Below are 26,009 nucleotides of genomic sequence, written 5' to 3'. Positions count from 1 at the left end.
CACTGGCAATGTGACACACGCTCTCCCTCTTACCCATTCTCTTATTTCTCCTTATCCACACAATTCTTAACATCCCTCATCAGGCTCTTGTCAGGCGTCACGCCACGCAACCCCTGTCTAAACAGGCTGCGAGCGTCTGCGTCTCGCGTACACTGACTGCCGCCTTTCAAGGCCGGCGACTCTTGATCATTTCACGTCAAGACATCTGAGGCCCCGCGACGGCCGCCGGCCTTCACTCACTCCGCTCAAAAGTCGAAAGGAGAAAACTCTCTGAAAGTCTGACACATTTCTGCAGCATGGACACATTCCTCCTAACTTAGTTTTCACTTAGCCCAAGGCAAATGAGAGCTAAAAAAGACCATGTGTGGCGCAATAAAATGAAGCTATAACAGTCTACTCCCTGTGGCAATACCTGTTCAGGATGCATGTCTGTACCTGGGCCTCACTTGAGCCTGTTGCGACTGGTCATGCGGTGCAATATGAGGCGCACGTATGACCGAGGGGAATCATCAAGTGCTCGAACAGGGACATATGCATGCATGAGAGCTCACGAAAATACAACCGCTCCCGCATAGCATGCACGCTATATACACACGGGCATTCTTTAAAAGCCAACAGTAGCGAAACAAGAGAAGATGGGCCTCTCTGTGTGCAAGTGACAGAGTGAATTACACGCACAGCTAAAACACAGGCTTCCTGTCTAACACAGCCGCGCTGGATGGCTTTCAGATGGATTTTGGCGAGTCTTGTGCAAACAGTGAGTCAATATCGGGATAATGGCCGATCGTTGAGGAAGAACAATTCGCGGGCGATTTGGGAAGAACATGTGTGTTTGCAGGGCACTTTGCACCACGGGCTTGTCACCGAGCCATCACCGACGTGGCGCCTGGCCAACATGTTCCATTACCGGAGCCTGTCAGCACGAACAGCGCCGAGATACAGTATTTGCGCGTTTCCAAGCGAGCCGTGACTGCGTGGTTCTCCTCTGCAATAATTTGCAATGATGACAAATTTTGCGTTACGAGCAAACAACAAGATTTTAAACCGTCACCACTTTGACTGATATTTATGTCTGTCGCTGGCTCTTTCATTACCATAAAGCATGTTTAATGTTTCTCAGCTGCGTGAGGGGGCTTGCCACACAACAGATGAGTGCACTAGATTTAGTGCGTCTCTCTCTCTCTCTCTGCTTCTCGGGCTCTTTTAACAGCTGTGTCCGCGCACTTCAGGACATACCCACACGACCGAGTGGACTGAGAGAGAGGGCAAAAGAGGGAAGAAAAGAGGGGAGCCGGTGAAAGGGAGGGGGGAGCAAAGAACGTGGTGCCAACTAGAGAGGCCCACCGTGCCTCAGTCCCATCCCTCCAGCTGAGGGCTTTGATTCGCCTGATTGTCTCCAATATTGAGACACACAATAAACACAACACTTGGCCACCATTTGCAATTCTAATCAGTCCCTCTCAACCAGCCTGGACAACTCAGCCAGAGCCCTCTGGGATATCACTCATCTGACTGCAAAATAATGACACAATCATCGCCATGGCTACGCTCCAGCGACATCCCATGAGCGGCCAGCACCGAGAGGATATTAAAACATAGGAGTACTTGGGAGAACTAAATGAATTAGCCAGGAGATTAGTTGGATACCAGGTTAATGAATGTGCTCCATCCCCCCACCCCCAATCCCACAAATATTCAAGCCCCCACCTTCTTAAAAAGAAAAAATGTAGAAGCAGCCAGTAGGCAAGCTAACAGGTCTACACCTGCTTCTGTGGAGCATGCTCCAACAGGATTCCAATAAACCATCTTCTTTCAACATAATAATTCAGACTGTGTAAACTTGGCTTGATGGTTCGACGATAAGTCAGTCAGTTGCAAACTTTAATTTGATCTGATGTAACATGCAGAGAAAGAGCTTCTGAACCAGCCTGGAAAAGAAAAAAAAAAAGCGATACCATCATCCCACAAGCATGTTTGTGTTCATGCTTAAATTGAGCAAAAAGTTGATTTCCAGACTGTGAGCTTGAGCGTGAAGATAAAGGAGGTGTGATGTTTAACAAACTTTCCCCAGAAATCCAACATATGTGAACCTGAAAAGCCCATCTGTTTGCTGGTTTCACTCACTTGACAGCCTGACGGTAATGGATGCACGCAGATAAACGAGAGCAAAAGCGACGCGCAATCATCCACGTTTTAGTAGCCTTGATGCATCCGCTTTAGAAGTCGCCCGGAAGATGAGCGCCTCAAATTTCTCCAGGAAAAATAATAGACACATCTTATGAAAAAAATAATAAAAAATACAAAATTTGACTTGCAAATCACTCTGGTGAGTCATAACGGTGAGCATGCTCGTCTGCCCTCATTTTCGAGCTAGCTGCAAGTGTGTTTAGTCGATCCGTGCGCACACGTGGGGGTGTACCTGTGTGTGTGTGTGTGTGTGCGTGTGTGTGTGTGTGTGTGTGTGTGTGTGTGTGTGTGTGCTGGTTACTTGTGCAGGCATGTGAATGACAGCCTGTCAGTGAAAGGGATGTCATTATCTGGCTGATGTCTGTGTGTGAGCTATGACCGGGGGCAGGGCCACATCAGTGGTGTGGGCCCAACACTGTCCAGACAGGAAGCATTACTTTATGATTTCTCTCTAGGACAGAAGCACTCGTCACAATCTGCAACGCTGCAGTTTGACCTAATTTCAAGAGGTTATGGCAATACACACAACGGAGAAGTGCGGGCGCTTGTGTGCATGTGGTACATTCATGACAATAGCATGATGGATGGCTATCTCCAAAGTCTTATTTCTGTACCAGGGCTATTACTTTAGAATAACAAAGTGGGGATTTTTTTTTCTTTTTTTGCTTTGTTCTCAGGGCCCTGAAGAGAGGAGCTCTGGTAAACCTCTCCCCTCCCTGTCCTTACCCTTTGACTTTTTCTGTGTTGCAACAATGCAGGGGGGTTTAGTTCAGTGTCCTGCAGTCTATCTGTTAGGGCGCTGATAAGAGAGGCTGATGGATAGGTTTAATCAGCCAAGCCCAAGGATCAAGACCATGGGACAGATCAATCAAAAGCTGTGTGGCTTATAAAAGAAATGGCTTTTATCAGTGTCAAGGGGCTCTAGGTTTTCTTTTTATTCCACAAAAGAATAAAACCAACATTAGCACCAAAAAAAGTGAGTAGTTCAAACAAGGGGTAGGCTGGTTACTGGCAATGTATATCATGGTTTTAAAAAGGTACAATTTCCAAACCCTTGAAAATACCAAACTTTTAATAAGATTCCAGAGAAAGCACAGGGAGTGAACAGAGTATTCTCTAGCTGTATGTGGGATATGGCAAAACCATGACTGCACCTTCATGTGCCAGATTTCTTGACAGAATTCAGATGTGAGTTATGTCCCTTTGTCCCTTTTTAAGCCTCAGTTTGAGGTGCACAGCATTGACTGCAGCTTCTACTTTAAACAGTACAGCTGCAGGTCAAGTCTGAAGAACTTTATAGAAGAAGAAGAATCTTTAGAGGAAGCAGATTCTTAGCAAACAACTACAAGGTTTTACCTTAAATTTTTGGACTTTTCCTTTTCCAACATGTTTAGAATTCCTCGCCCTGGTTAGGTAGCCGAAGAAATGCTACCACACTTTTCCCTCACTTATAAAAAAATGACATCCAGCTGTTTGACAATATTTCTGATAGCAAAAGACACAGACGGCCATGTTGAGGGAACCACTACCTCTTACTACAGCCGCCGGTAAGCTACAAGTCTCTAGCCTGTTAAGCAGCTGTCTTCAGACTAGCCATCTGAGCAGATCAACTCAATCATTAATGCTGTGCTTGATTTGTATCTGAAGTCGGAGTTTGAATCTGGAAAAGATGCTACACCTCAGCGGAGCGTGTTCTAGTTGTACGAGAGAAAACCAGTGGGATTTGTTGATCGTTGCACTCCAAGACAATGGCAGTGGGTTTCTTTTAAACAGAGAAGGAATACGGCACCACATATATAAATAGTACCATGCCCCACTGATTGAATGTGATCCAAGCCATCAAAAATACATACTAACAGATTGTACGGGCAACTTTCCCTACGTTTTATAAATGAGAAGGTTGGATAATGAATTGAGAGTTGGTAGGCACGCTCCAAATTTAGCATTTTCTTGTATTTCTGTCTGACAACACACACAATAAATAAATAAAATAAATCACCAGAGCTGGTTGTTGCCTTGTTATATTCACAATGGATAAAGTGGCAAAAATGTACAATATTCTGTAAACAAAGCACTTAACAACTACTACCAAATTTAGAGGATGGTTATCAAAATGTTGCTTTAGTTCATGTATTAAAATAAAAACAACATTAAACATTAATAAGAACATTATTGTGAAAACTATCAAAAATAATTACTACTTAAAACATTATGTTTTATGCTTTTTTAAGTTGTTTCATACATAGCATGGTATTTTGACTTAGTTATTAGCTTAAGAAAATCCTATATTAGCCATTGCAGAGACACTGGACTACACAAACAAAGGGGAACATGCATGAAAAGCTATATATATATATATATATACATATATATATATATATATATATGATAAAAGTGGTAGAAAAATGTCCATATTATCATAGCTGGAGATGAATCAGTCAGACATTGATCAGAATTAGCTAAAATTCCCTTAATCGACTATAACTCATCAATGGCAAGTCAAATCCTAAACCCTACACATTGAAACAAGGAAATCCAAGCCAAAGTGCAGCATGTACTTTGAGGCACATTTTTCAGTAAATGAGAAATGGAAATGAATATCAGTCAGGAAATCCCCAATTGGTGCATCTCCAGTCAAAACAAATTGATGCTTGAACTGAAGCAAATTTCTGTATGAAGCTATAACAGCGGTCAAAACGTCCACACCAGATGCAAGAAGAACTAAAATACTATTAAGAATGATGGAGACAGCAGTGCATATGGAACAAGATAACTCACTGCTACAAGTAGGGCACAGTGATTTTAATACACAGCTGCCTTCTGTGCCTTAAAAGCAGCTTCTTATCAGAAAATGTGACTGACAAGTCTATTCTCTGCTTACAATCCTAGCTCATGATTGTAAAAGACAGCTACACATGTCCCATCAAATCCAAGACAAATTAGTAGCTCTTTCTTTTCTTCCCCCCCGCCCCCTCCTCCCTGGATGGAAGATCTTATCCAGGCAGACATGCTTAAGTTGTCAGTGAATCTCTATAACCCATACTGAACAACATATTGACTGATGCAATCAGAGAGACACACATCATTAGGCTCATTAACGGTGAACGTAAAAAGGGGAGGACGGCCTAACTGGTGCAGCGGGAGTCTCTGTCTGTTCTGATAACGGCCCGCCTTTAACAGGCGGGAGCCGGGCGAGACGCAGGCTGTATGAAGCGTGTGCTAATAAATAGCTCGTCTGGCACGACGCTGTTCTCTCGTCCGCCGTAACCGGGCCGGGCTGTGGCCTCGTAAAAGACGCTCCACGTGTTGTTTTAGGAAGCTATTACAAACTGGGCTATCTCCATTACGAGGGCTATCCGATCGTTATTACAGCCATCTGCAAACACACACTCAAACCATAATCGGCACAAGCAGACCACAGCTGACTCCTGAGTTGTTGCACAACACGCATCCATAATAACTTCTGCTTCCGAGAGTGTGTGGAGGTGTGTGTGTGGATGTTCCCAGCTGCTGCCCTCATCACCATTGCCACTTTTGGTCCAACACGTATACATCGGCTCACTTCGCTGACACTGATGCCATCCCGGCGTTGCCACCAAATAGTGAGGCCTATTTTTTTTTTTACTTTTTTTTTTTTTTTTGCAGGGCTCAATCCGTGCAATGCCACTGCAATCTCCCGGCCGGAGCAGCTCACACCCTTCAAAGGCTCATCACAGGACGCAGATCTAATGCGGAGAGATGGCGGGTTAAAGCCTCAGCTAGGCATGCTGCTTTGAAGCGACTGCCCACCCCCCAAACCCCTCCAGTAGGAGCCAAATCATTTCCCTTCCATTGTGGGAGAGGCGCACTAGCAGCTCTATTTGATGGCAAGAATCACGCCACTCCATTCCAGGACAGGAAAAAAGCAAAAATGAATGAGAGTCGACCCCGGATGTAAAAAAAAAAGGGGGTTCTTCTCCATGATAAATACGTTCATGTATATTTGAAATCCGAATCAGCCCTGCATAATGCACAAGCAGGGCTCAGGCTTGAGATTCTTGACAGGCAAGAGGTGCTACAATCAGGGGTGTATAAATAAATCAGTAAAAACGCGGCAAACAGAGCTCCTTAAAAGCGGGGACGCCTGGCCTGTGCTCGGCGCGCAGAAGGAAAAGGATTCGCTGAGGTTTGTCTGCAAAGCAAAGCTTTCATCTTTCCAGACAGGAGAAGGAGAAGAGAGGAGTGATGTGTTGGAGGTTCGGGCCTGTCATGTTTCACAGTGGGGGGACTTGAAAGACGGATGAGAATAGCTAAAAGCTGTTGAAGTTTTTCGGTGCGCGGGTGAAAGCTGGAGATGAGATAGTAGAACGTGGAAGGAGCACCGCACATTACGATTAGCGGGCTAAAACATCACAGGGCGACAGATTACACTGCAGGGACCGGAGAGGAAGAAACCCACCCTCGGATACTCATTAAATCAAGCCGACGCGGGGCGCTCACTCTTATTCTCTCCATAGTTCATAAAGCGAGCCGAGAGGTTCTTTTTTTTTTTTTTTTTTCCTTCGGATATTGTGTTTGCTTTAGCAGCCCCCTTTCGCCGCTTTTTCCAATATCGGGGAAGATGAGAGGCTTCCACGGCCGAGCACATCATGTGGGAGAATAAACACGCACCTAATGGGGAACATGTGTGCAAGGGAGATGAAACGGGGGGTGGAGGGGGAGGCCTCCCATCATATGAAAAAGGATGAAATATAGACCCGCGTCCCAGCGAGCTCCGATCCCGGCGGTAGGAACGCGGCGTGAAGGGGAAGCGGCGGACCCCCTGACGGGCTCCTGCACACACAAGCCGTCAATGTGGGCCTTTCTGGAGCGGGCTCCTGCAGAGGCAAGAGTCTGACAGTGACATCTCCATTCACTCTTGAATTCTTTTTCTCTTCCTAACATGCATGAACACACACACACACACACACACCCCTATGTAGCGCCAGAGGCCATGGGAGGAGGAGCAGCAGTAGGGGCATTTAAAAAAAAAAACGCCTTTCTCCCTTACCATGGGTCTCTGCGGGGTTTAGCATTGCATTATGGGAAGATTAGAATTAGGGGTGCCGTACTATCTGATGTCATTGTTGCTTTTGCATTGTCTGGACGGATTGTGGAACTGGGACCTGACGGCAGGCAGATTTCTCTCCCGATGTGGAAAAAAAAAAAAAAAAAGCTCAGGTTTGCAGTTGTGATTGATTAGAGGTTCCTATTGTATCTGTCTGGTATGTCTCCATTGGAAGAAGAATCAGTCAGACAATAAAAGACAAAAAGAAAAAAAAAACTCACGGCAAACGCTCCACATATGACTCCATCCATCAAGTCAGCAATCAAAATAATTCAATTAAGAGACTTAAATCCCGCTGGCTTGCGAGTCCCTGCTCCAATAGCCCAGAAGCAAACTCAATTTGCAGACAATCTATACATGATGGCATTAACTCCACTTTAAAGCTCCAATCTTTTTCTCCCTCCCCCCCTACTTACATGTCCCAAATATCAGGGGAAATTCAAAGGAAATAGCAAAGTTATGGTGTTTACTTAGAGACAGGACGACTTGGAAGACATTAAATAAACAAGAGCAACTTCAGATGCAGAATGGAATTCCAGACGGGCTGTCCAGACGACTAAGCTAATTTGCAAGTTGTTCGAAACACAAGAAACTTTGCAAATGTTTTTTTATAGCTCTGGTAAATGGCCATACATCAGAGTTGCAGGATTGTGGACATAAGACGAGGGGGAGGTTGCTGAATATGTGTGTAATTGTCTCTCCCCCCCTCTACCCTCACTCACCCGTTTCCGAGGTGTGAAAGGGAATGCGGGGTTTGCGCCGGGACATCCCAGGGAGAGGCGATTGAAGCGTCAGTCACAGCTGCCACACGGGGCCCCGGCACGGACCAAATCCCAGACCCGGGCCTTTGCGGGGCGGAGTGGCCGCGGACCGGGCCTGGGAGCAGCAGGAGTCCCACAGGGCCTTTTATTCTGGCTTCTCTCAGCAGCACAAGGGGGGACCAGGATCAAGCTGGGAGTTTGCTTAGAAAAGGCTGAGCTAAGGCTTGGCAGAATGGGTTAAAAAAGGCCCGAATTTGCACACACACACACACACGCATATACACCAACACAAGCTGAAATGCTTTTCTTTGGGACTGTCTGTCTTGCCTGTGGGCATGGTGGGAAATAAGTGAAGTTTGGAGGGGAGGGGGTAAGAAAAAACTAAACTTCCAGTTAGCATCGGGAAATTTGGGACACACATACACACACACACTCGCGGAGACCAGCACGAACAGACAGAGAACAAGAACGTATTCCCCGAACGCCACGAGAAACATTCTATTATGGAGAAATGGGTGATTTATATTTCATGCCTTGGAAATCTAACAGTGGCAAAGACTCGAGGATTATACGCCGTGCCATTTCCACACTCTCCCTAATAGTCTCCATGTCCTGGCTCTGTGTGCCATAGATGGATTATGATGCTTTATAATTAACGTGGGGGAAGTGGGGGGGGGGGGGGGTCCCTTGCAGACCGCCCATCTGCCATGCTGACACACTTACTGGGGGCATCCCTTGGGAAGAGCTGGCTGCTGCCACACTATTCCATTACTTTATCATTCTATCATTCTATTATCCTACCACTCGATTCAATTACCCCGTCACTCCATTAGTGTACTCATAACACTGAACAAAGGGCTGCATGATGATCATTAATGATATGTTCAGAGCTGCTTTGGTGTGGTCATACTTCATCCAGGCTCTTCTTGGAAAAAAGAAAAATATCATCTATTGTGTAAGTAAGGCTCACTTTGGTTTCAATTAGAAAGCCAAAGGTAAAGAAAAACATGTAATATGCTACTTAATAATATAACATAGTAAAATATAATATGATGATAAAATAAGCTTTTAATTCATTGTTATGTTACCTATGTTTTTTGTATCGTAAGTTAGTTAGTTAATTAGCTAGCTAGCTAGCTAGCTAGTTTTTGTTGTAAAAGTAAAACAGCTAAAGCAAAACTTTTAAATTGTTAGTTTTAAATTACTTTCATATGTACAGGTAAATCGCCAATAGCTGGTGAATGTCTTCTTAAAGCAATAAAATTGTTTCCTACATTTCTAATAATTCTGAAAACTAAACGTCAAGCCCAATACGTACGTTTATCCTTAGTTTTAACTTCTGCAAATATCGACACAAAACAGAAAATTTGAAGAATTCCATTTGCATCTTATCGTTTTATTTTCTAAAGCAGCTATATTAAAGTAACGGAGCTGTAAGTTTTCACGTCTGCGTCTTGATTTATATTCCCACCTCAGTGCTTTCTCCAATTTTATTTGTTAATAAACATGCACTTCCTGCCCCGTCCCACATCTTTTTGCCATTAGTTGTTGGAATCCGTCAGTCCTTCCCACAAAGACCTGGCACACTTAATTCAAACCTTTCCGTGAAAGTCTTTGGAGTGCCACAAACTGGAGGGAAACAGATCCCAGGTTGCTTGTATACCAGTGACAACTCCTGACGTCTTGAAAGTTGCTGCAGTGCAGCTGGCCTTTAAAGTGGCCTGCCCGCTGTTTGGGACTGGCATCTGAGGAGGCCTGCCTCCTCCGCACACAGAGGGGTTCTGTGAGAAAGAGTTAAGTCTCCGAGGTCAGACTGGAGGAGGAGGTTACGAGTTCCCCGAGTCTGAGCTGTCAGGGTAATGGTTTTAGAGATGGCTGTCACACAGATCCGTTCCACTGTCCAACGCCGCCGCTGATCTCCACCAATCCCGGTCTGCTCGCTTTTCAGTCGCTCAACTTCTCCCTGCCTGTCCTCCTTTCTTCTTTTACTCGCTCTCTGTCTCCCTCGCACTGACACATGGAAGTAATCTAGGAGCTCCATGCTGGACTGAAAGGATGTGTGGTTGAGCCCAAGGCTGAGTTTCAACGCTCTACATTAGCTTCCTTTCCTCTTCGTTTTAATCCCCTTATTATGAACTGCTCTTATGTAAAAGACCTAAGACAGCAAACAAAAGGCAGACTTTGCCCATTCAACTTTTTTTTTCCTCCACTTCCTGTAACTCTGCATCCCTTGATTTTTTTTTTTTTCCTTTTCTTTTTTTTTCTTGATTCAGCTAAATGCGCAGCCGAAGCGGCTAGGCAGGCAGTAGAAATCCCAAGGGAAGGTTTCCAGCCCTACTGGCTGTGTCTCTCTGCTTGGCAGAGCCGGAGTCGATGGGAACTTCCCGGCCGGTGCCAGCCGGGCCCTTCGTCTATTAAAGCCGGGTCGCTAACTGCCTGCAAGTCGGCCACCGTTCAGCCACTCCACACTCATCCACCACTCAGGCCCTCAACACTTTCACAGGGGCACACTGGCACGCTCCTAACACTTCCTTAATGCTCTGCTGTGGCTGGACAAAGAACAATGGGACAACCGCACGCACTTAAAGCACTCACTCACTTCTATAAGCTCAAACTTGCCCTTTCACACGAGCCAACAATTGCCGTGTGAAACTAAGGCGAAGGCTCGACAATTTTCACGTTTATGTGCAATTTATTTGACATCCAATTAAACTTGCAGCAAACTGCACAAGACGGAGACCGCAAATCCAATAATGTGCAACTGTTTTGGCACTCCTCTGTCGTAAATTAATGCGGATTTCACTCTTAAAGAATTGTGGCTGTGTAATAAGCTTGGCATCGCACTGTTTGTCATAGCTTTGGGTGACTCACCACACACACACACACACACACACACAGGCTAATCTCATGAACTGTCACGCCTTAATGAGAGAGTACGGTGAGGTAATTCTAAAAACACTCATAGTTTGGACAGCCAGAGTGTTTGTTCAAGGGCCACAATATATAATCATTTATCAGCGACAAAGTGACATGATTAGGGCTGGGCAATGTAAGGATAAACTATGCGGAAATATTATTTTTGTAAACAGTGATTTTTTTTCTGTGTGATCTTTACATCATTCCACCCACTGACAGCTTGAGTATTGCAACAATAGCTCTACTGGGATTACTTAGGCTTCGCTGACTTTGTAATAAATTGGTTGTTAAACATCTTAACTGGAAGGATCCGGCATGTGCTTAAAGAGAACTCACGTATAAAGTTTTAGTGGTAAAGTTGTTTCTTTTCTCAAGGGCCAATTTTAGAACCAATTTCCTGTTTTTTATAGTATAAAAATACTCTTTGCATATGTCTAGAACTATCGACAGTTCACTTCTATGTAGATGATAGATGTGTTTATACACTGGACAGTTTGTTAGTTTCTTTAAGACAAGCTAAAATTGCTACATAATGTTAAAAAAAACACATTGGATATGTCTAGGTTCAGGTAAAATTAACACCCAATGTCAAACAACTCTCCAAATAAGTCATAGTTCACGTCTTTGCAGACAACACAGTTATTTATGAACTTGTATCCTCTTTACGCAACGTCCAAGTTCTTCAATCAAGATAAAGTAGGGACTCAAAGCAAAAGAAATTACCTCGATAAATCTAGATTCTGCTTTGGTTTACTTCTACGCAGATGACACAGGGATGAGCTTTACACTTTTTTTTTAACTTGTTAGGCCAAATTAAAATATATTTTTTGCTATTATAGATCCAGATGTTGCTCACTTCTATGTAGATGACACAAATATGAATACAGCAACATCGTGAAATACTGAGCAAGTACTTTAGGTAAGACAGCATTGGTACTTCGACTGACTTAAAGATAACTTAAAGAAATTAAGAAGAACTATTTTTTCAAACACATGCACCTTATAAATGGAAGAATCTTCAGAACATACTTAAATGGCGTTCATTAACCTCACTGGGTAACGTAAAAACATTTAGAAACCGTTTTAATACAATAGTGTTAAAAATGTACATTTTACAATTTTGTTCTGTTTTAATCTTGTGTATTTCTTTATTTAGTCTTTACGTGTTTAGTCTTGTATTTTCCCAATCTATTTTCACATACATCATTTTTGTTGGCAAACGAGACACATCTCAAATAGGGGCTGGTATTATACTGTCATTATCTGAAAGTTACACTTCATGATCTCATTTAAACAAAAAGTTAAAATAAAATATATGACATGTTCTAACGGTTTGTATTTAAAACAGAAAAGTAACAACTGTTTCTACCTCCGGTAAAATACCGTGTTGCTTCTTGTGGTTATGATGACGCTTTCTCTGCTATACTTTGTATTTATTGTTTTCATTTTAATACATTAGTACATAAAGACATGACTCTTTGAGTTCCGAATGATTGAAAATATGCTGAAATGGCCAAATTTGTCATCCTAGTAGATTTGGGATAAGTGTAGTAGCCAGCTGACTCACAGTGTGCAGCAACAAAAGGGGTAGCTACTTTATGTTGAACGCAGAACACTCCAATTACTCTGACATCTCGTTAAAAACAACATTGAACCACAGGAATGACAGGAAGTTTCAGAAGTTTTGAAATCGTCCAACATCAGCAATGAGCCTCGACGAGACATTCCAGGTTGAATTAAAAAGTGCCTCAAAGTATGCGAGAAGAACTGTGTCGTGGAAACAGAAACGTTTCATCAGTGCTGCAGATATTAATAGACCGAAATGAGCTTGAGTCCTTACGTCCGACTGAAAGAACAATCCTGTCAGAGCTCGCCACATTTTTCCACATGATTCATTGCATTTAGGTGTTCTCGCTGCAATATGTCTCGAAAGAATAACAACTGCAACTGTGGTGAGTCATGAGAACCATTAGAGAAAAAAAAATAAAATCATATAAGCATGAAAGATAACCACCCCTCACCCTCCCAAACACAGAAGTAAAAAAAAATCAGCTGCCAATCCCACTCGACCCATTTCTGGGGAATGCAGCTTGGTTTCATGTGCACCACTGCTTGAATATAAAGAAATGAATGCATCAGCGACACACAAAAAACAGAATGATCAGCTTTCAGCGACCAGGCAGCCAAAACCACCAGTGGATAAAGTGAGTCCATCTGGTTGGAACCGAGAAAAAAAACAAAACACACTGAATGAAAATGCTGCATTCCCCCCCTCTCCACTAAAATAACCTTAACACACACACACACACGGCACCCAGTGCTTTTCTGAGGGGCCAGGTGCCTCATGTAGATAAACCAAATGAAGAATCTGTCGTTACACACCGCTGAAACAACAGTCACGGCGGCGGCGCAGGAGCGCAACACACACGAAGAGGGCAAACGCAGCTGTCCTCCCTTCCACCGAGACACAGGGCGCATTTACAGGGCCGAGGGCCAGTTGCTTTGCCGAGGTATTTCTTATTGGTCGGAGCGTCCCTGCTCCTCTCTGAGTGGGGATCGGGCTCTAAGTCCTCTCTGTGTGTAATGAGATCTCTATCAGAGGGGAAACATGATAGGAGTCTGAAGGAGGGTTGGGTTGAGGGGTGTGGGGTGGGGGGGCAATCTGGGAGGCAGAGACTGGGAAGGTGAGTTTCGGCAAGAAAGAATCAGGGAGGGAAAATAGGAGTGCAGCGTCACCCCGGAAGAAAAAAAAACAACCTTTGTTTTCTTCCAGTCCCCAAAGTTTCGTCCAGGCTCTCTCGCTCAACAGGTTGCGTCGGTTTCTCGCTTTCCTGCTGTTGTTTTAAGACCTGCCACTGAAATCAGTGCTACATTAAGATGGCGTCACCGTGGATCTCAGAGGCGACACCAAAGAAACCTTTAAATATTTGGCTTTGACAACAAAGGCAGAAACTCATTCTGTTTTTATAAATCCAAAGCAAAAATAATGCCGTAATGATAGCAATTATTCTATTTACGGGATGGAAAAAACTAATAACGAAACAAAACTAACAGAGACTAATTATAGCTAAACTGCTCCAAAGCAGACCTAACAGTAAACTTGCAGCCACATCAACCCAGAAATGACACAATATTATTTTTTCTGGTCTGGGGGAGGGAAAAAAGTAAACAGGGCTTGATAAATATCAGAGCACTAATCAAGTTCAGCTTAATCTCCAAGCCACTGGAGCAAAAGCAAAAAAAAGCAACTGATGCAAAAGCACCAGATGAGGTCAACGGCAAACACACACAGCGGAGAAGGGGAAGAAACCCACAGCGAGCGTCTGTAAGCGACGCCAAAACGCGTCCGTCTACTCGTTACTTTTCGTTCCTCTGTGGGGCCTCGAAACCAAAAAGTGCCTGCAAACCGTTCCCGGGTTTTACAGACGTGTGAGGAGGTCAAAGCTAGAGCAGGAGGCTTTTTAAAAAAATTAAAAAAAAACTGCAGAGGTGTGTTGCCTCCCTGTTCACTGTCTGCTGATCTGCCGCCGACAGGCCGAGGCAGCCGAGGGGTCATGAGGTAAATATTAGCCGAGGAGGGTTAGAGGACTGAGCAGGAGCCCCTCTCGGCGACCTTGTCAGATTATTGTTAAATTGGCATCACTGCGACATTCCTGAGGACGCCGAGAGAGAGTGAACGAGTCAGTGTGTGTGTGCGTGTGTGTGTTTACGTCGTCGCTCACAGAGGACTCCGACCCAAACGGATGGGACGTGATTAGTCATAACAAAGTGACATTTTCTGGGGTAATCCCACTCAGCTAAATGAGAGCTAATCCGATTTGTTCCGATCAAATGTTGGGGGCGCTTCTTTTACCGGCTTGGGAAAGTTGACACATCCAGTCTTCTTCTCCACGCCTGCACCCCTCTCCCCCTTTCCCCCCTCTCCCTCTACTCCTCTAGTCACTCATCCAAAGTCAAATTAAATATGAGAAAGGTCTCATGCATCCTGCAGCCAAACGAAAAGTCTACAACGTTACTTCTTATTATGTTTTTCTTTCAAGTCAGCAGCGCCGCGGCGAAGATATATGTTGCCTGTTCAAGCATGCTGGGGGGAAAATCAATTAAGCAAGCCCCAGTCATTGATAATGCTGCTGCTGAAGCTGGAGTGATTGCATCCTCACATGAAAATCCATAAAGGAGATGCACATGTGAAAAAGTGCACACACACACACATATATATATGTATGCACACACCCCAGTGGCCCGAACCTACTCCTGCTGCTGCTTCCCAATACTTTGCCTCATAACTCAAGGCCTGCAGGGAAGCGCTGGTATTGTTAGACCGTGCGTGCATGTGGCACAGCGCACATGCAGAGGAGCTAAGTTAATTTATGAGCTGAGGCAGCAGAGCTCCCCAAAGCAGGAACAGGAAGTGAGGCGTCGTAAATCTGGATAAGTCGCCAGATAGCGCGGCGAGCTGCACGTTTCTATAGGTGTTCTCCTCCTATTATCACCACAGAGCAACACAAGCAGAGGAGACGGGGGGAGAGTTTGCAGCAGCAAGCAGGGAAGACTGATGCTGATTGCGGCGCATGTATCCCGCTCCTTTATTGCCTTCTCGCGGCGTCTAGCTGATGGATACGTTTCACAAGGAAAACAGGTTTGTCTTTTTTTTTGTTGTTGTTATTGTAACGTACTCCAAGCAAACACACACACACACACACACTGAGAGAGAGAGAGAGAGAGAGAGAGAGAGCAAGATAATTGTCTATTGTTTTCTGAGTGGAGAGCAGCAGGATAATTAGCTTGAGAGAACACTTTGCAGAGTGCATTATTGTTCCACTGTGAACTTTATGAAATATTCAGCCGGCGTTGGGGGATTTTTACAAGGAGCAGAGAGAGAGAGAGAGAGAACAGATGGAGAAATGATCTTCAATATCCTCCTCAAAAGCAGCGTGGTAACCTTCGGAGACATTCTCTCCAGGTGACATCATCAATCAATAAATGTCTCCTCTCTTCCTTTCTTTCTTTTTTTTTTTGATTAAAAGTTTGTGGCAGCGTGTGTCTGTGTGTATGTATATATATATATATATGTGTGTGTGTGTTACAGGCATGGGCTACCCTGACATTTTCCATCCTATAATTAGTTTTATTCCAAATCCGCAACAATTGAAAACAAACACAAAAGAAAAAGATCAAAATGCCTTGATTTGAAACATAAAAGACAACAATTATTCATGCTGATGCAAATTAAGCAGAACATTAAAGTCGTACCATTTAATGGTTGCTTTCATTTAGATGCATAGATTTATGAAAAACAGACAGAAACACCCATTCAAATTCGGAGTAGTTTTCAAATTAAAGAGCTTAATGTGCAGAGCTGTGAGTGATTCATAGAGCAGTGGCTCTTCAAGTCTGAAGGTCCAAACCTGATTGGGTCGGCTCGTGTTGAACACGTCCTTTTGCTTTACATTTGACTGCAGACTTACAAAACGACCCAAACTGCACTTTTTTTAACAACACTTGGTGACCCCAGGCGCCTCCATTTCCTGACAGAAAATTCCAATTTTAAATGAAATTTACTGAACTTAAATTAAGTTAAACAACTTTTCATGCCTCAACAAATAAACGTGCCTTTTTTCTTTGCACACGATGTAATAACGAGAAATGAGCCACAAGACACTGTTACAGCAAGAGTGAAAAATGGCTCCCTCAAAGACGGCTGAGTAAACCTTGGCCCCAATGAAATCTTTTTTCTTCTTCTCCTTTTTAATTCCACTTTCATTTTTCCACAAATCACATTTTGCTCGACATGCCATTATTTTCCGTAGCAAGATTTTCAGGACCTTTCGTGACTGAGAGTACTTCCAGCGAGTCGAGTCTGCCTGTCTGATTGTCTGTCTCATGGGAGTCTCGTACCTTCCTATCGGCCAGCTGACCGGCAGTACGTAGCAACAGGTGGGCTCCATACTCCTCAGGGCCAGACTCTCTCTGACCTCTCATTTAAAAAAAGGATTTTTAAGCTGCATGCATCCAAGCTGGTTTAGCTTCAGGCTCACAATGTAACAGAGTTAAGACTCGTGACCCCAACTTAGCCGAGTATATTCCTAAATCGTTAAAATCACAGCACAAACAGACAATATATTGATTTTTTTTTTTTTATCTGCAGATTGGTAGAGTTAAAGACCTTTCCAAGAGAATAATCAATATGAGGAAGTCAGGATTGAACCCACAACTTTCTAACTGCAAGATAATAACTCTCCCTACCGAAATCAAGCAGGATAAATATTCTGGATATTTAATTGAATTCCTGAAGCGAAGCTCCAGCAGTTCCAAAAGCATCCGTCCAATACAAACTTGTTCCAAGTTGGCGCTAAAAATCTGGTGAACTGCTACTTTAAACCATTTGGAAATCCCCTGAATTCACGCTGGACGGCTTTTAAAAGGTCCGCAAATTCTATAAACGCAGATTAAAGCTCAACTTATCTGCACAGTGCCAAATTCCACAAAAATGGTGCGCTTGGGCGCTTTCCAAGTCACATTCAGCTACACAGAATTCAGATTCAAATAAAATTCCCTCCAATGCGGTCCAGAGCGTGCAGTCAGATTGAGATCAGTTCACAAACGGTCCAGTTCAATCCAACTTGTAGTACGGATCATGAAACACCAATCGGCAAATAAATCGTCTAGGTGACTATCTGAACTCCGACGTTTTATCAAGAAGCGGGAACAGAGCTGAGGGCCTGTTGCAACAACGCAGCGCTTCTGGATACGAGGGAAAACTTTAGCTTATGAGAAAGCTCAAGTGGGAATCGGTGACATCTTAAAACCTCAATACACCACAGTACTCCACATCTAGTGTGTGTGTATATATATATACACACACACACATATATACATATATATACATATATATATATATATATATATATATATATATATATATATATATATATATATATATACTTTAGTGTGTGTATATACGCGCTGCAGCCAGAGTCAAATAAAAGCTGATGGGCCGTAGTCTTGCCATTAGAGCGGTGGCCACACACACACACACACATATATATATATATATATATATATATACGCAGCCCAGTGAACATGGCAGCAATATTCCTACTCGCTGGCTGCACAACGAGCCCCTATGACATCTGACATTTGGGGGATAAATCGTGGATTCACTTGAATGACTAAGTTCCAGTTAGAAGCCGGCCAAAGCTACTCTCCGTCTCTACAGTCCCCTGGCCTGCTTTGAGCTCAGATGAAGGTCACATACATTTTTTTTTTGTTGCAGTTTACCCTCCCCTCCCGTCTCCCGTTCTCTTCATGAACGCTTTCCAACATCATGCAAAACGCAGGAGTCACGTCTAAGTGGGTGATAATTGTTGCCAGAGCATAATGTGCTATCAGAAGTCTGGGCTCCGCTCTGCTTCTTTTTGGTGGGAATAATGGGAATTTTAAGGAGGAGGAGGAGGAGGAGGAGGAGGTAAACTTGCCTTTTGCTTTCAGAAATTAAGCCTGGTACCCAGCCAGAGCAATTAAGAAAATGTTATTTTATTTTATTTTTTTAAACCATTTGCCTCTTATAAGTGAATCTCATCTTGGATTCTCTGTTGTGGGGAGTGGAAAACTGTGAGATCTAAAATACGAGGTGGCCCTCTTGTTTCAAGGCTTATATGAAAAAAGAAAGCGAAAAACAAAAAGAGAAAGAGAGAGAGAGAGAGAGAGAGAGAAATGACTGCTTCACCTTGACACATTTAGAACAGTTTACATGACTCACACCCCCCACCCAAGCCCCCCTCCAACCCCTCTTTTTAGCAAATAACACCAATTACAAGGCTGTGCGAGGAAATTAAGGATAAACTTCCCAACTTCTGGAGACTGGAGTCTGAAAATAAAAGCTGCATGTAATATTGTCATAAATTACTATAATCAACTATCCATTATTGTGATTAAAGTGAAGGCCTGCATGCTTGATATTGTTTGAGCTGTGGTTGTTGGTGTTTGGGAAATTCCCCCCACTGTGGAGTAAATATATATAAACACACACCTCCCAGTGTGCAGGACTGGTAATTATCACCAAGCAAATTATGTAGAAAAAGAAAAATTATATATATATATATATATATATATATATATATATATATATATATATATATATATATATATATATATATATATATATATAATTTACAATATTTAGCAGAACCTCGATGCAATTCCCAACTTTTTTTCCCCAGCAATTGCAGCTCCCACCCGTGCTTGTACGAAGGACTTGGGACTTACTTGGGATTCTGCGAGCTCCAAATTATAGTCTCCAGCGACTTAGCCGAGGGTAGCGCCGACCTGCACATTAGAATAAACATCCAGAGGTAATACTTCCAACATCCGAGCCCCGCCATGCTGAGGGAATTCACGCCGAGGAGAGTGAGCCGAGAAGCCGGAGCGACGGGGGCGCTGCGTCGCGCCTGACGAGCCTGAGTGCGCGCTTCGGCCCGTGGGAAGGTGAGCTCGGGATCAGTCGGGAGCATGCGAGGTCGCTGTCAGATACATGTCCCCCTGTCCGACTTCTTCTTCAGATCGTCTTCAGATCTTCCCCTTATCCAGCTATCAATATATCTATCAATCCTCTCTCTCTCTCTCCCCCCTCCGCCACCTACTTCTGCTTGTTTCGTCCTTGACTGATCTGAACCGATGTGTGCGCAGGATGATCTGGAGGAAATGAGCGTCCTGTATGACCTGTGGCAGTTTTTTTTCTTCTTTCTCTTTAACCCCGTTGGGGAGGAGAGGAAAAACAAACAAAACCCAAAACAAAACGAAAAAAGAAAAACTCCAACGATTCGATCCGGTCGAGCCAATCGGTTCAAAGCTCCCCCGCTGGTGTCCGTACCTGTCGCCCGTTTTTAGCCTACAGATGACCACATTCATCCATCAGTCACAACTCCGCAGCACGCCAGGAATCTTGGAGGTCCTCCTCATTCCAGTGTTATCTTTCACTCCTCCTCCTCCTTCTTTTTTTTTCTATTCTTCTCCGCAAAGGAATCGGGAGTTTCTATTGTAAATATCCCTCCTGGCTCGCAGCGTGAGAGGATTGCGCTGCGAGCAGTCTCGGTCCGCCTTCCCGGAGCGATATGCCCAGTGCGTAAAAATGCACGCCGCTCTTTGGACCGAAAGTGTAGAGGAGGATGGATCCGACCTGCGTCTGTTGGGGGTCGAGGAGTAGATCTCAATCAGCTCGGCTACATTCCCATCTTTCCGCGTTCATTTTTCCCCCCCTCTCCTTTTCTGTTTTACCCCCCTCAAAAAAGAAAAAAAAATCATCTCCTTGAAAAGACTCCGGTGGACGCTTGAATGTATGTATGTGTGTGTGGAGTGTGTGCGTGTGTATGTGTGTATATGCAACAGCCCGAGCTCGGCTTGGTAACTCGAGCCGAGCGGAGTCGCAGGCAGGCAAAGGCGGGCGGGGACGGCCCACAGCGTGCGTTCTGGCCAATCACGGCGCTCTGTCCGAAGTTGGAAGCAGGAAGCGGAGGCATTTATGGGGACGTGGAGGGTTGGATTGGAGAAGGAGGAGGAGGAGGAAAATGGGTTAGGGAATGGTGGCGGCGGCGGTGGTGGTGTGGGAGGGTGTTATTAAGTTGACCCCCCCGCTTTTCACCCCCCAACCAGCCGCTTCGGCCGGAGCCATTGACCCGAACTGAAACGGACTTTGGAGTTATTCGTCAAAACTGAAAGCACAAGCGAGTGGTGGGATAGGCTACTGGAGTAAAAAAAAAAAAAAAGAAAGAAAAAACTTTGGCCCCATTTAAATAAGAGAGGGGAATTGATCATAAACGAGCTACTTATGTCATAAACGTCTCAATTATATTGTTTAATGGCTCTGATTGTGCTGACCTTGATCATCACCATCATCATAAAAAAAGGCAAATGTGTTTATGATTTTTTTTTTTTTTTTTTTTTTTGGCGCATATAAAGCAACTTTACAGTTTGCAGTGCAGGGGTTACAGTACCTGTTAGTTTGATTGCCTCTTTTCTCCTCTCTGAAGGGAATGATGATTAATGGCCTCTTTGGCTCTCTCGCTGTTTGTCCTCTTTGGGGGATAATGAACTGCATGAGAACTTCGTCTCCCAGCGTCAATAGACAATAGGCGGCCGGTAGCCCTGTAGTCACCGAGCCATTCATTCACTGAGGAAGAAATGCTTGACACATAATTGATCATGTCCATGTCTGTGCCCCCTTTGTGTGTGCGATTCTTTCTGTTGCCTTGCATTTATGCAAACAATGCCGCCCCCTAACGGTGGCAACAAAAACGCGTCGGGGCTCCCACAGAGAGAGGAGAGAGATTTGGAGAGGAGGGGAGAAGGGAGGGGTGGGATATTTTGTAATTGGGAGGAAAACAGACATTTTTAAGAGGTGCTCTATGCTTCCTAAAATTATGCTTCTTTTTTTTTTTTCTTCCAACATCCTGTTGTCTGCAGACAGCCCATAAATCTTTGTGAGACAATAAGCTCAACACATGCTTCACGCTCCATACACTATAATTATCTGAGGGTATTTATATGTGTGTGTTTTTCCAGTGTGGGAGACCTGCTAGATTCTGTTATAGATTCGTTACCTCGGGGTAGCTGTTGAATCCACAGCAGAATCGAACAGGTTGCTGGACAGCGTGGCGTTTCCTGACTACGGGGATACGCGCTACGGCGCCTTGCCAAAGCAGTTGGACCCCAACTGAGAATTTCATCAGGGTTTTACCTGACAGACAGCAAGAGACCATTCCAAAGTGAAAGGAAAAGGTCTGAAGGATTCTTTTACCAAGTAAAAACACATAAATGTGTACTCAGGAACATAGCAAGCGTGGGGAAGATAATGGATGGAGCTAATGCTGCATTCCAGTTGCCTTGGAAGCTGGAACCCGAAGTTGGTTTGACGTCATACCCGAGGTAACAGCTTTCTAATTAAGATGTCAGAATTTCGACATGGCGACGCCCATAAACATTGTTTGCAGTATCTCTTGCAAACATCATTTTAGGCTTTACTTTTCATACACAAACATCCCTTTAATTTGCTCCGTTTATTGTTGCAGACGCTACATGCAACACTGATTATAGACACACTCTTACATGTGTGTCTTGTAAAATAAACACTTTTCCACCACATCAGCTCACCATTGTTGATGGAAGGAAGAGGAAAAGCTGAAACGAAGCGAAGTGGACTCTAGTCGGAGTTGCTCCCAGTTTCCCAGTGGGAAACCCGACTATGGAGGGCGATTCGGTTGATTCTTTTTCGACTGGGAAGTCGGAATTTCCCAACTGGAGTGCAGCATTAATACGTGCCAATAATGGAAGAAAATTTGTTCAAGGCTGCAACAGACTAGAAAGTCCTGTGACCAGAACTGCAAAAGAATTGCTTCGATGGCCCAGTCAAAGCAGGCAAATGAATCGAGTTGAACATCTGAGGGCAGATCTGAAAATGTACTGTGTGGTTCATCGATGCTCTCTATCTAATCTGATTGAGTTTGCAAGGGAAAAAAAGGACACTGTAGATGTCTAAAGCCCTAAAGATTTGTAGTTGCAACCACAACAATAGCTGGCTTTAGAAAGTATTGACTGAGAGGGGATTACAAATGTATGCCGCAGATTTTCAGATTAAATTTGTAAAAAAATAAATTGAAAACCTTGTGCCCTTATCCTTTTTCTTACCAATCTTGCACGACTTCTTTTGGTCTTTCACATTATACCCCAAACAACTACAATGGAAGTTGGTGGATGGAATTGCCCCAGCGTATTTATACTTTTAGGTTTCACTTGCAGTGGGAACATCCACGGTTCGCCGCGCCGGCGACTGCTGTATCGTGGCTGCATCCACAGCAGTGGCAAAACACAGTCCGGTTGCCACAGAGCGAGACGTCCACAGAACTTCTGGGATTCCTGATAACTCATCGGCCAATCAGTTAGTCACAGTTGGACACCTGATCTGCCGTGACCCAAAGAGATACCTCCGGTTTTGCGGCTCTGATGTGATGCCACAGCTGCAGCCGAAGCTCCCCAACCGATTGGGACATGACTTCAACAGGGACGGTGATGTACGCGAGTTTCCGTTTGTCAGGAGTGGTACCAAACAGCAGCTTCGTAGTCCAGAAACAGCTCAGCGGCAGTGTGCAATTTTACAGAGATTTGCCTCGGGAACAAGTGAGAGTGATCTGCAGCAGCAGTGTGGCAGTAGCACCGCAAACATCTAAGGACAAAATACCAACACAGTCACTACAAGAGGATTATAGCAAGTGACAGATGGACTGTTCATGTATTTTTCAGAGCTGTATACTACAGGCTTTATTAAACAAGGGAAACAACACAGAAGATGTGAGGACAAGCGGGGCTATTGTCCACACTCAGTCCCATTAGGAAGCTTCTTTCCACCCTTCAGACTCTCTATAGTAGCCGGTGCATTTTCAAAGAGTGAAATCATCATGTTAATTTATCTTTATGCCCCTATAAATAGCCAGGTTGCACTTTAATATCGCTGCTGCCTGAAGAGCGCAGCTGTTTGGGTCCGTTGGGGGAGGAGGGGGTTCACGATGGAAAGTTTTGTGTGCTTCTGCCCAAACGATGAGAAAACATGCCTTCGGACAAGAAATCCAACAGCTAAAACATGCCGACTGTCAGCGGCCAGATGCTAGGCAGACCTGGTGTTTGCTGACTTTTTGACCTTTGATTTAGAGTTACAGAGTGCAGCTGAGGGTGATTAGAGTGTCACCATTTTGGGCATTATTTTTAATCCAAAGTGCACGGGGTTTGCTCCGTATATTGGATGAACGTTAGCACTGGTGGAAGCGATCATCCCGAGAGGGACATAAATATGCAGAGGCTATTATTATTATTATTATTATTATTATTTGGTCTTGGCTCAAGGCAAGTAGATAAATGGCCGTCGAGAGTCACGAACGTCAAAAGTCTAACAGTCTTGGCTGAACTCGGCGACGACTGTATCTGTTGCAGATTTTTGGGGCGCTTCGTCCAAGACTTGTCAAGCCGTTTCGCTATAAGCCAAAAAGAAAAAAGAAAATAGTGTTCTTTTTCCTCCATGGAGAACCAGAGAGGCCGGGAGAAGAGGTGACGAGGGGGTTAGGACACACTTGTTTAAACAAGTTAAAGATTAAGATGCGTTAATGATGAACATCCTGATGATACTGTGATAGGAAATGGTAAATCTTCTCTAGTAACTGTTATCTTAGTCGCTGATGTTTAACTTTCTGGATCCTTTTTTAATTCTCTTTAATGCCCCTCGCTCAAAATTTGAAGAGTCCTACTCATGCTCACAACTCTATTTTAGACCAGATTAATTTATCCAAAACACCAGTTTTCTCATTCGTCTGTATTGTTCTAATGAGGCCACTGTCTCTTCCAAAACAGCCCCTGCCTGAAATGTCCATTTTACCCAAGCTGGTCGTCCTGCAGGGTTAAAAATTGCTCAGAGCAGGCAGCTGCTAAGTCTTTGTTTGTGGTGTGCATAAATGGTCACTGTGTGAGGATTACACTGAAGAGTTTCAGGATGATAAAGATAAGTTAAAGTAGAAAAGCCAAGAGCTTAAACAAGGGTTTGCAATTCACGCTCTGGGCTTAGGGAGTTATTTTCGGCGAGGGCTTAGCAACTCTAAATGTTTTTCATGTTCACAAAAAGCAACATAATACGAGTGGAGAGGAAATGCGCGATGCTTTTTATATGTTTTCATAGTGACGACCCTGCAAGGAAGAGGGTACAGACACTGTATGGCTGGAGGTTTTAGAAGCAGTTGATAATTTTTGTACGTTTATGGTCACAAACTTCCCCTCCCTGTAACTTTGTTTGCAGGGATCATATCCAGACAGATTTTAAAAAGACATCCAAGTGGGAGGAACTAACAATCCCATAATTTTTAGGAGCTTTACAGTAAAATGCTTCTTTAAAAAAAATGACTATAAAACCTTTTTTTTTTTTTTACCATTTCACATTGTTATTATGACGAAGTAACACTTTAGTTTAAGGGTTTCCACACTTGCCCAACCAGGTTTCTGTGCCGTTTTTCATAAGAAATTGGTTTGTTTTTCTGTTGAAATGTCGTCTTTGATAGAAGTCTATCAGCAGCCCACATCTCAGGTTGAGATATTTGCTCAACCTACTTACCCAAATCCCTCACATTGTGAGGAGATTCCATGTCCACACAACCCTCTTCAGGTAAACTCAGATTTTCTGTCAGATGTAGTTCCGCTCTTGCCTGAAGCTTTCCACAGCATGGTAGTCTTCAGGTTGCATTATGGATTTTGATTCAAGCTCACTCTCACTGTGTGACGCTGCAAAACGCCTAAAATTTCGCGTTAGTGGAAATCATCACAGCGTCTTGTGTGAAGCCACACAAGACACTGTGTTCTCGAGTTCATTGCTTATTTTCTCAGTCAAGCTATTTCTGTGTTCGTAACGTTACGTTGGTGGAGGCAGCCAGGAGTGCCTGTCTTTCGGGTCACCTGTCCCATATCCATTGATTATCTGTCAAATGAGATTTGAAATAACTCCAAAATGAACAACTTTATTCCCTCGTTTCTTTAGTTAAGTCTTTTTAAAATACAGCATAGTAGTAGCATCTACTAGAAAAGGATTCTAGTAGATGCTACTACTTCCTCAGATCAAAGTGTTTTGGCCTAACACTGTCTTTTGTGCGTCATTCGTCGACTTTCTTAGACTTGTAATTGCAAAATATGTCACTTGTCATCTTACTTGTCATGTTTTAAAAATGTATGTAGATCAAATACACAAAGAACAAAGTGTAAACCAAAGTGAATGTTCAGAAAGATGTCCAGTCCACTACCTTTAGTTAGCTTTGGCATATTCAGAGATATGAGTCACTGACCAGAAGCTGACGTTCAATAAAAATGCAAAAAAGTACATCAGAGATTGTATTTCCTCCACAAATTCATTCAAGTTGGTGTGTCTAAAAAGCTGATGATCATTGTCTACAATTCTGTGATGGAATCTGCCCCTGCATTTGCTTTTATCACCTGGTTTGGCAACATAAGAGCAGGAGGCAAAAGCAGGACGAAACAAA

The 26,009-nt window shown here is 43.8% G+C and overlaps 1 protein-coding gene across 1 annotated transcript in view; it reads right to left on the bottom strand.

Moving 5' to 3' along the window:
- Positions 1–20,357, bottom strand: part of LOC102216434 (ephrin-B1-like) — an 81,290-nt gene extending 60,933 nt beyond the window's left edge. The window contains exon 1 of the mRNA XM_023328334.1: positions 19,219–20,357. Coding sequence (XP_023184102.1) covers positions 19,219–19,463 — 245 coding nt within the window. The 5' untranslated portion in view covers positions 19,464–20,357. The remainder of the gene's footprint in view (positions 1–19,218) is intronic.
- Positions 20,358–26,009: the final 5,652 nt, after the last annotated feature.

The sequence above is a fragment of the Xiphophorus maculatus genome, chromosome 23 (assembly GCF_002775205.1).
Source record: "Xiphophorus maculatus strain JP 163 A chromosome 23, X_maculatus-5.0-male, whole genome shotgun sequence".
Classification (NCBI taxonomy): Eukaryota; Metazoa; Chordata; class Actinopteri; order Cyprinodontiformes; family Poeciliidae; genus Xiphophorus; species Xiphophorus maculatus.
This window is presented reverse-complemented; position numbering and strand designations above follow the sequence as displayed.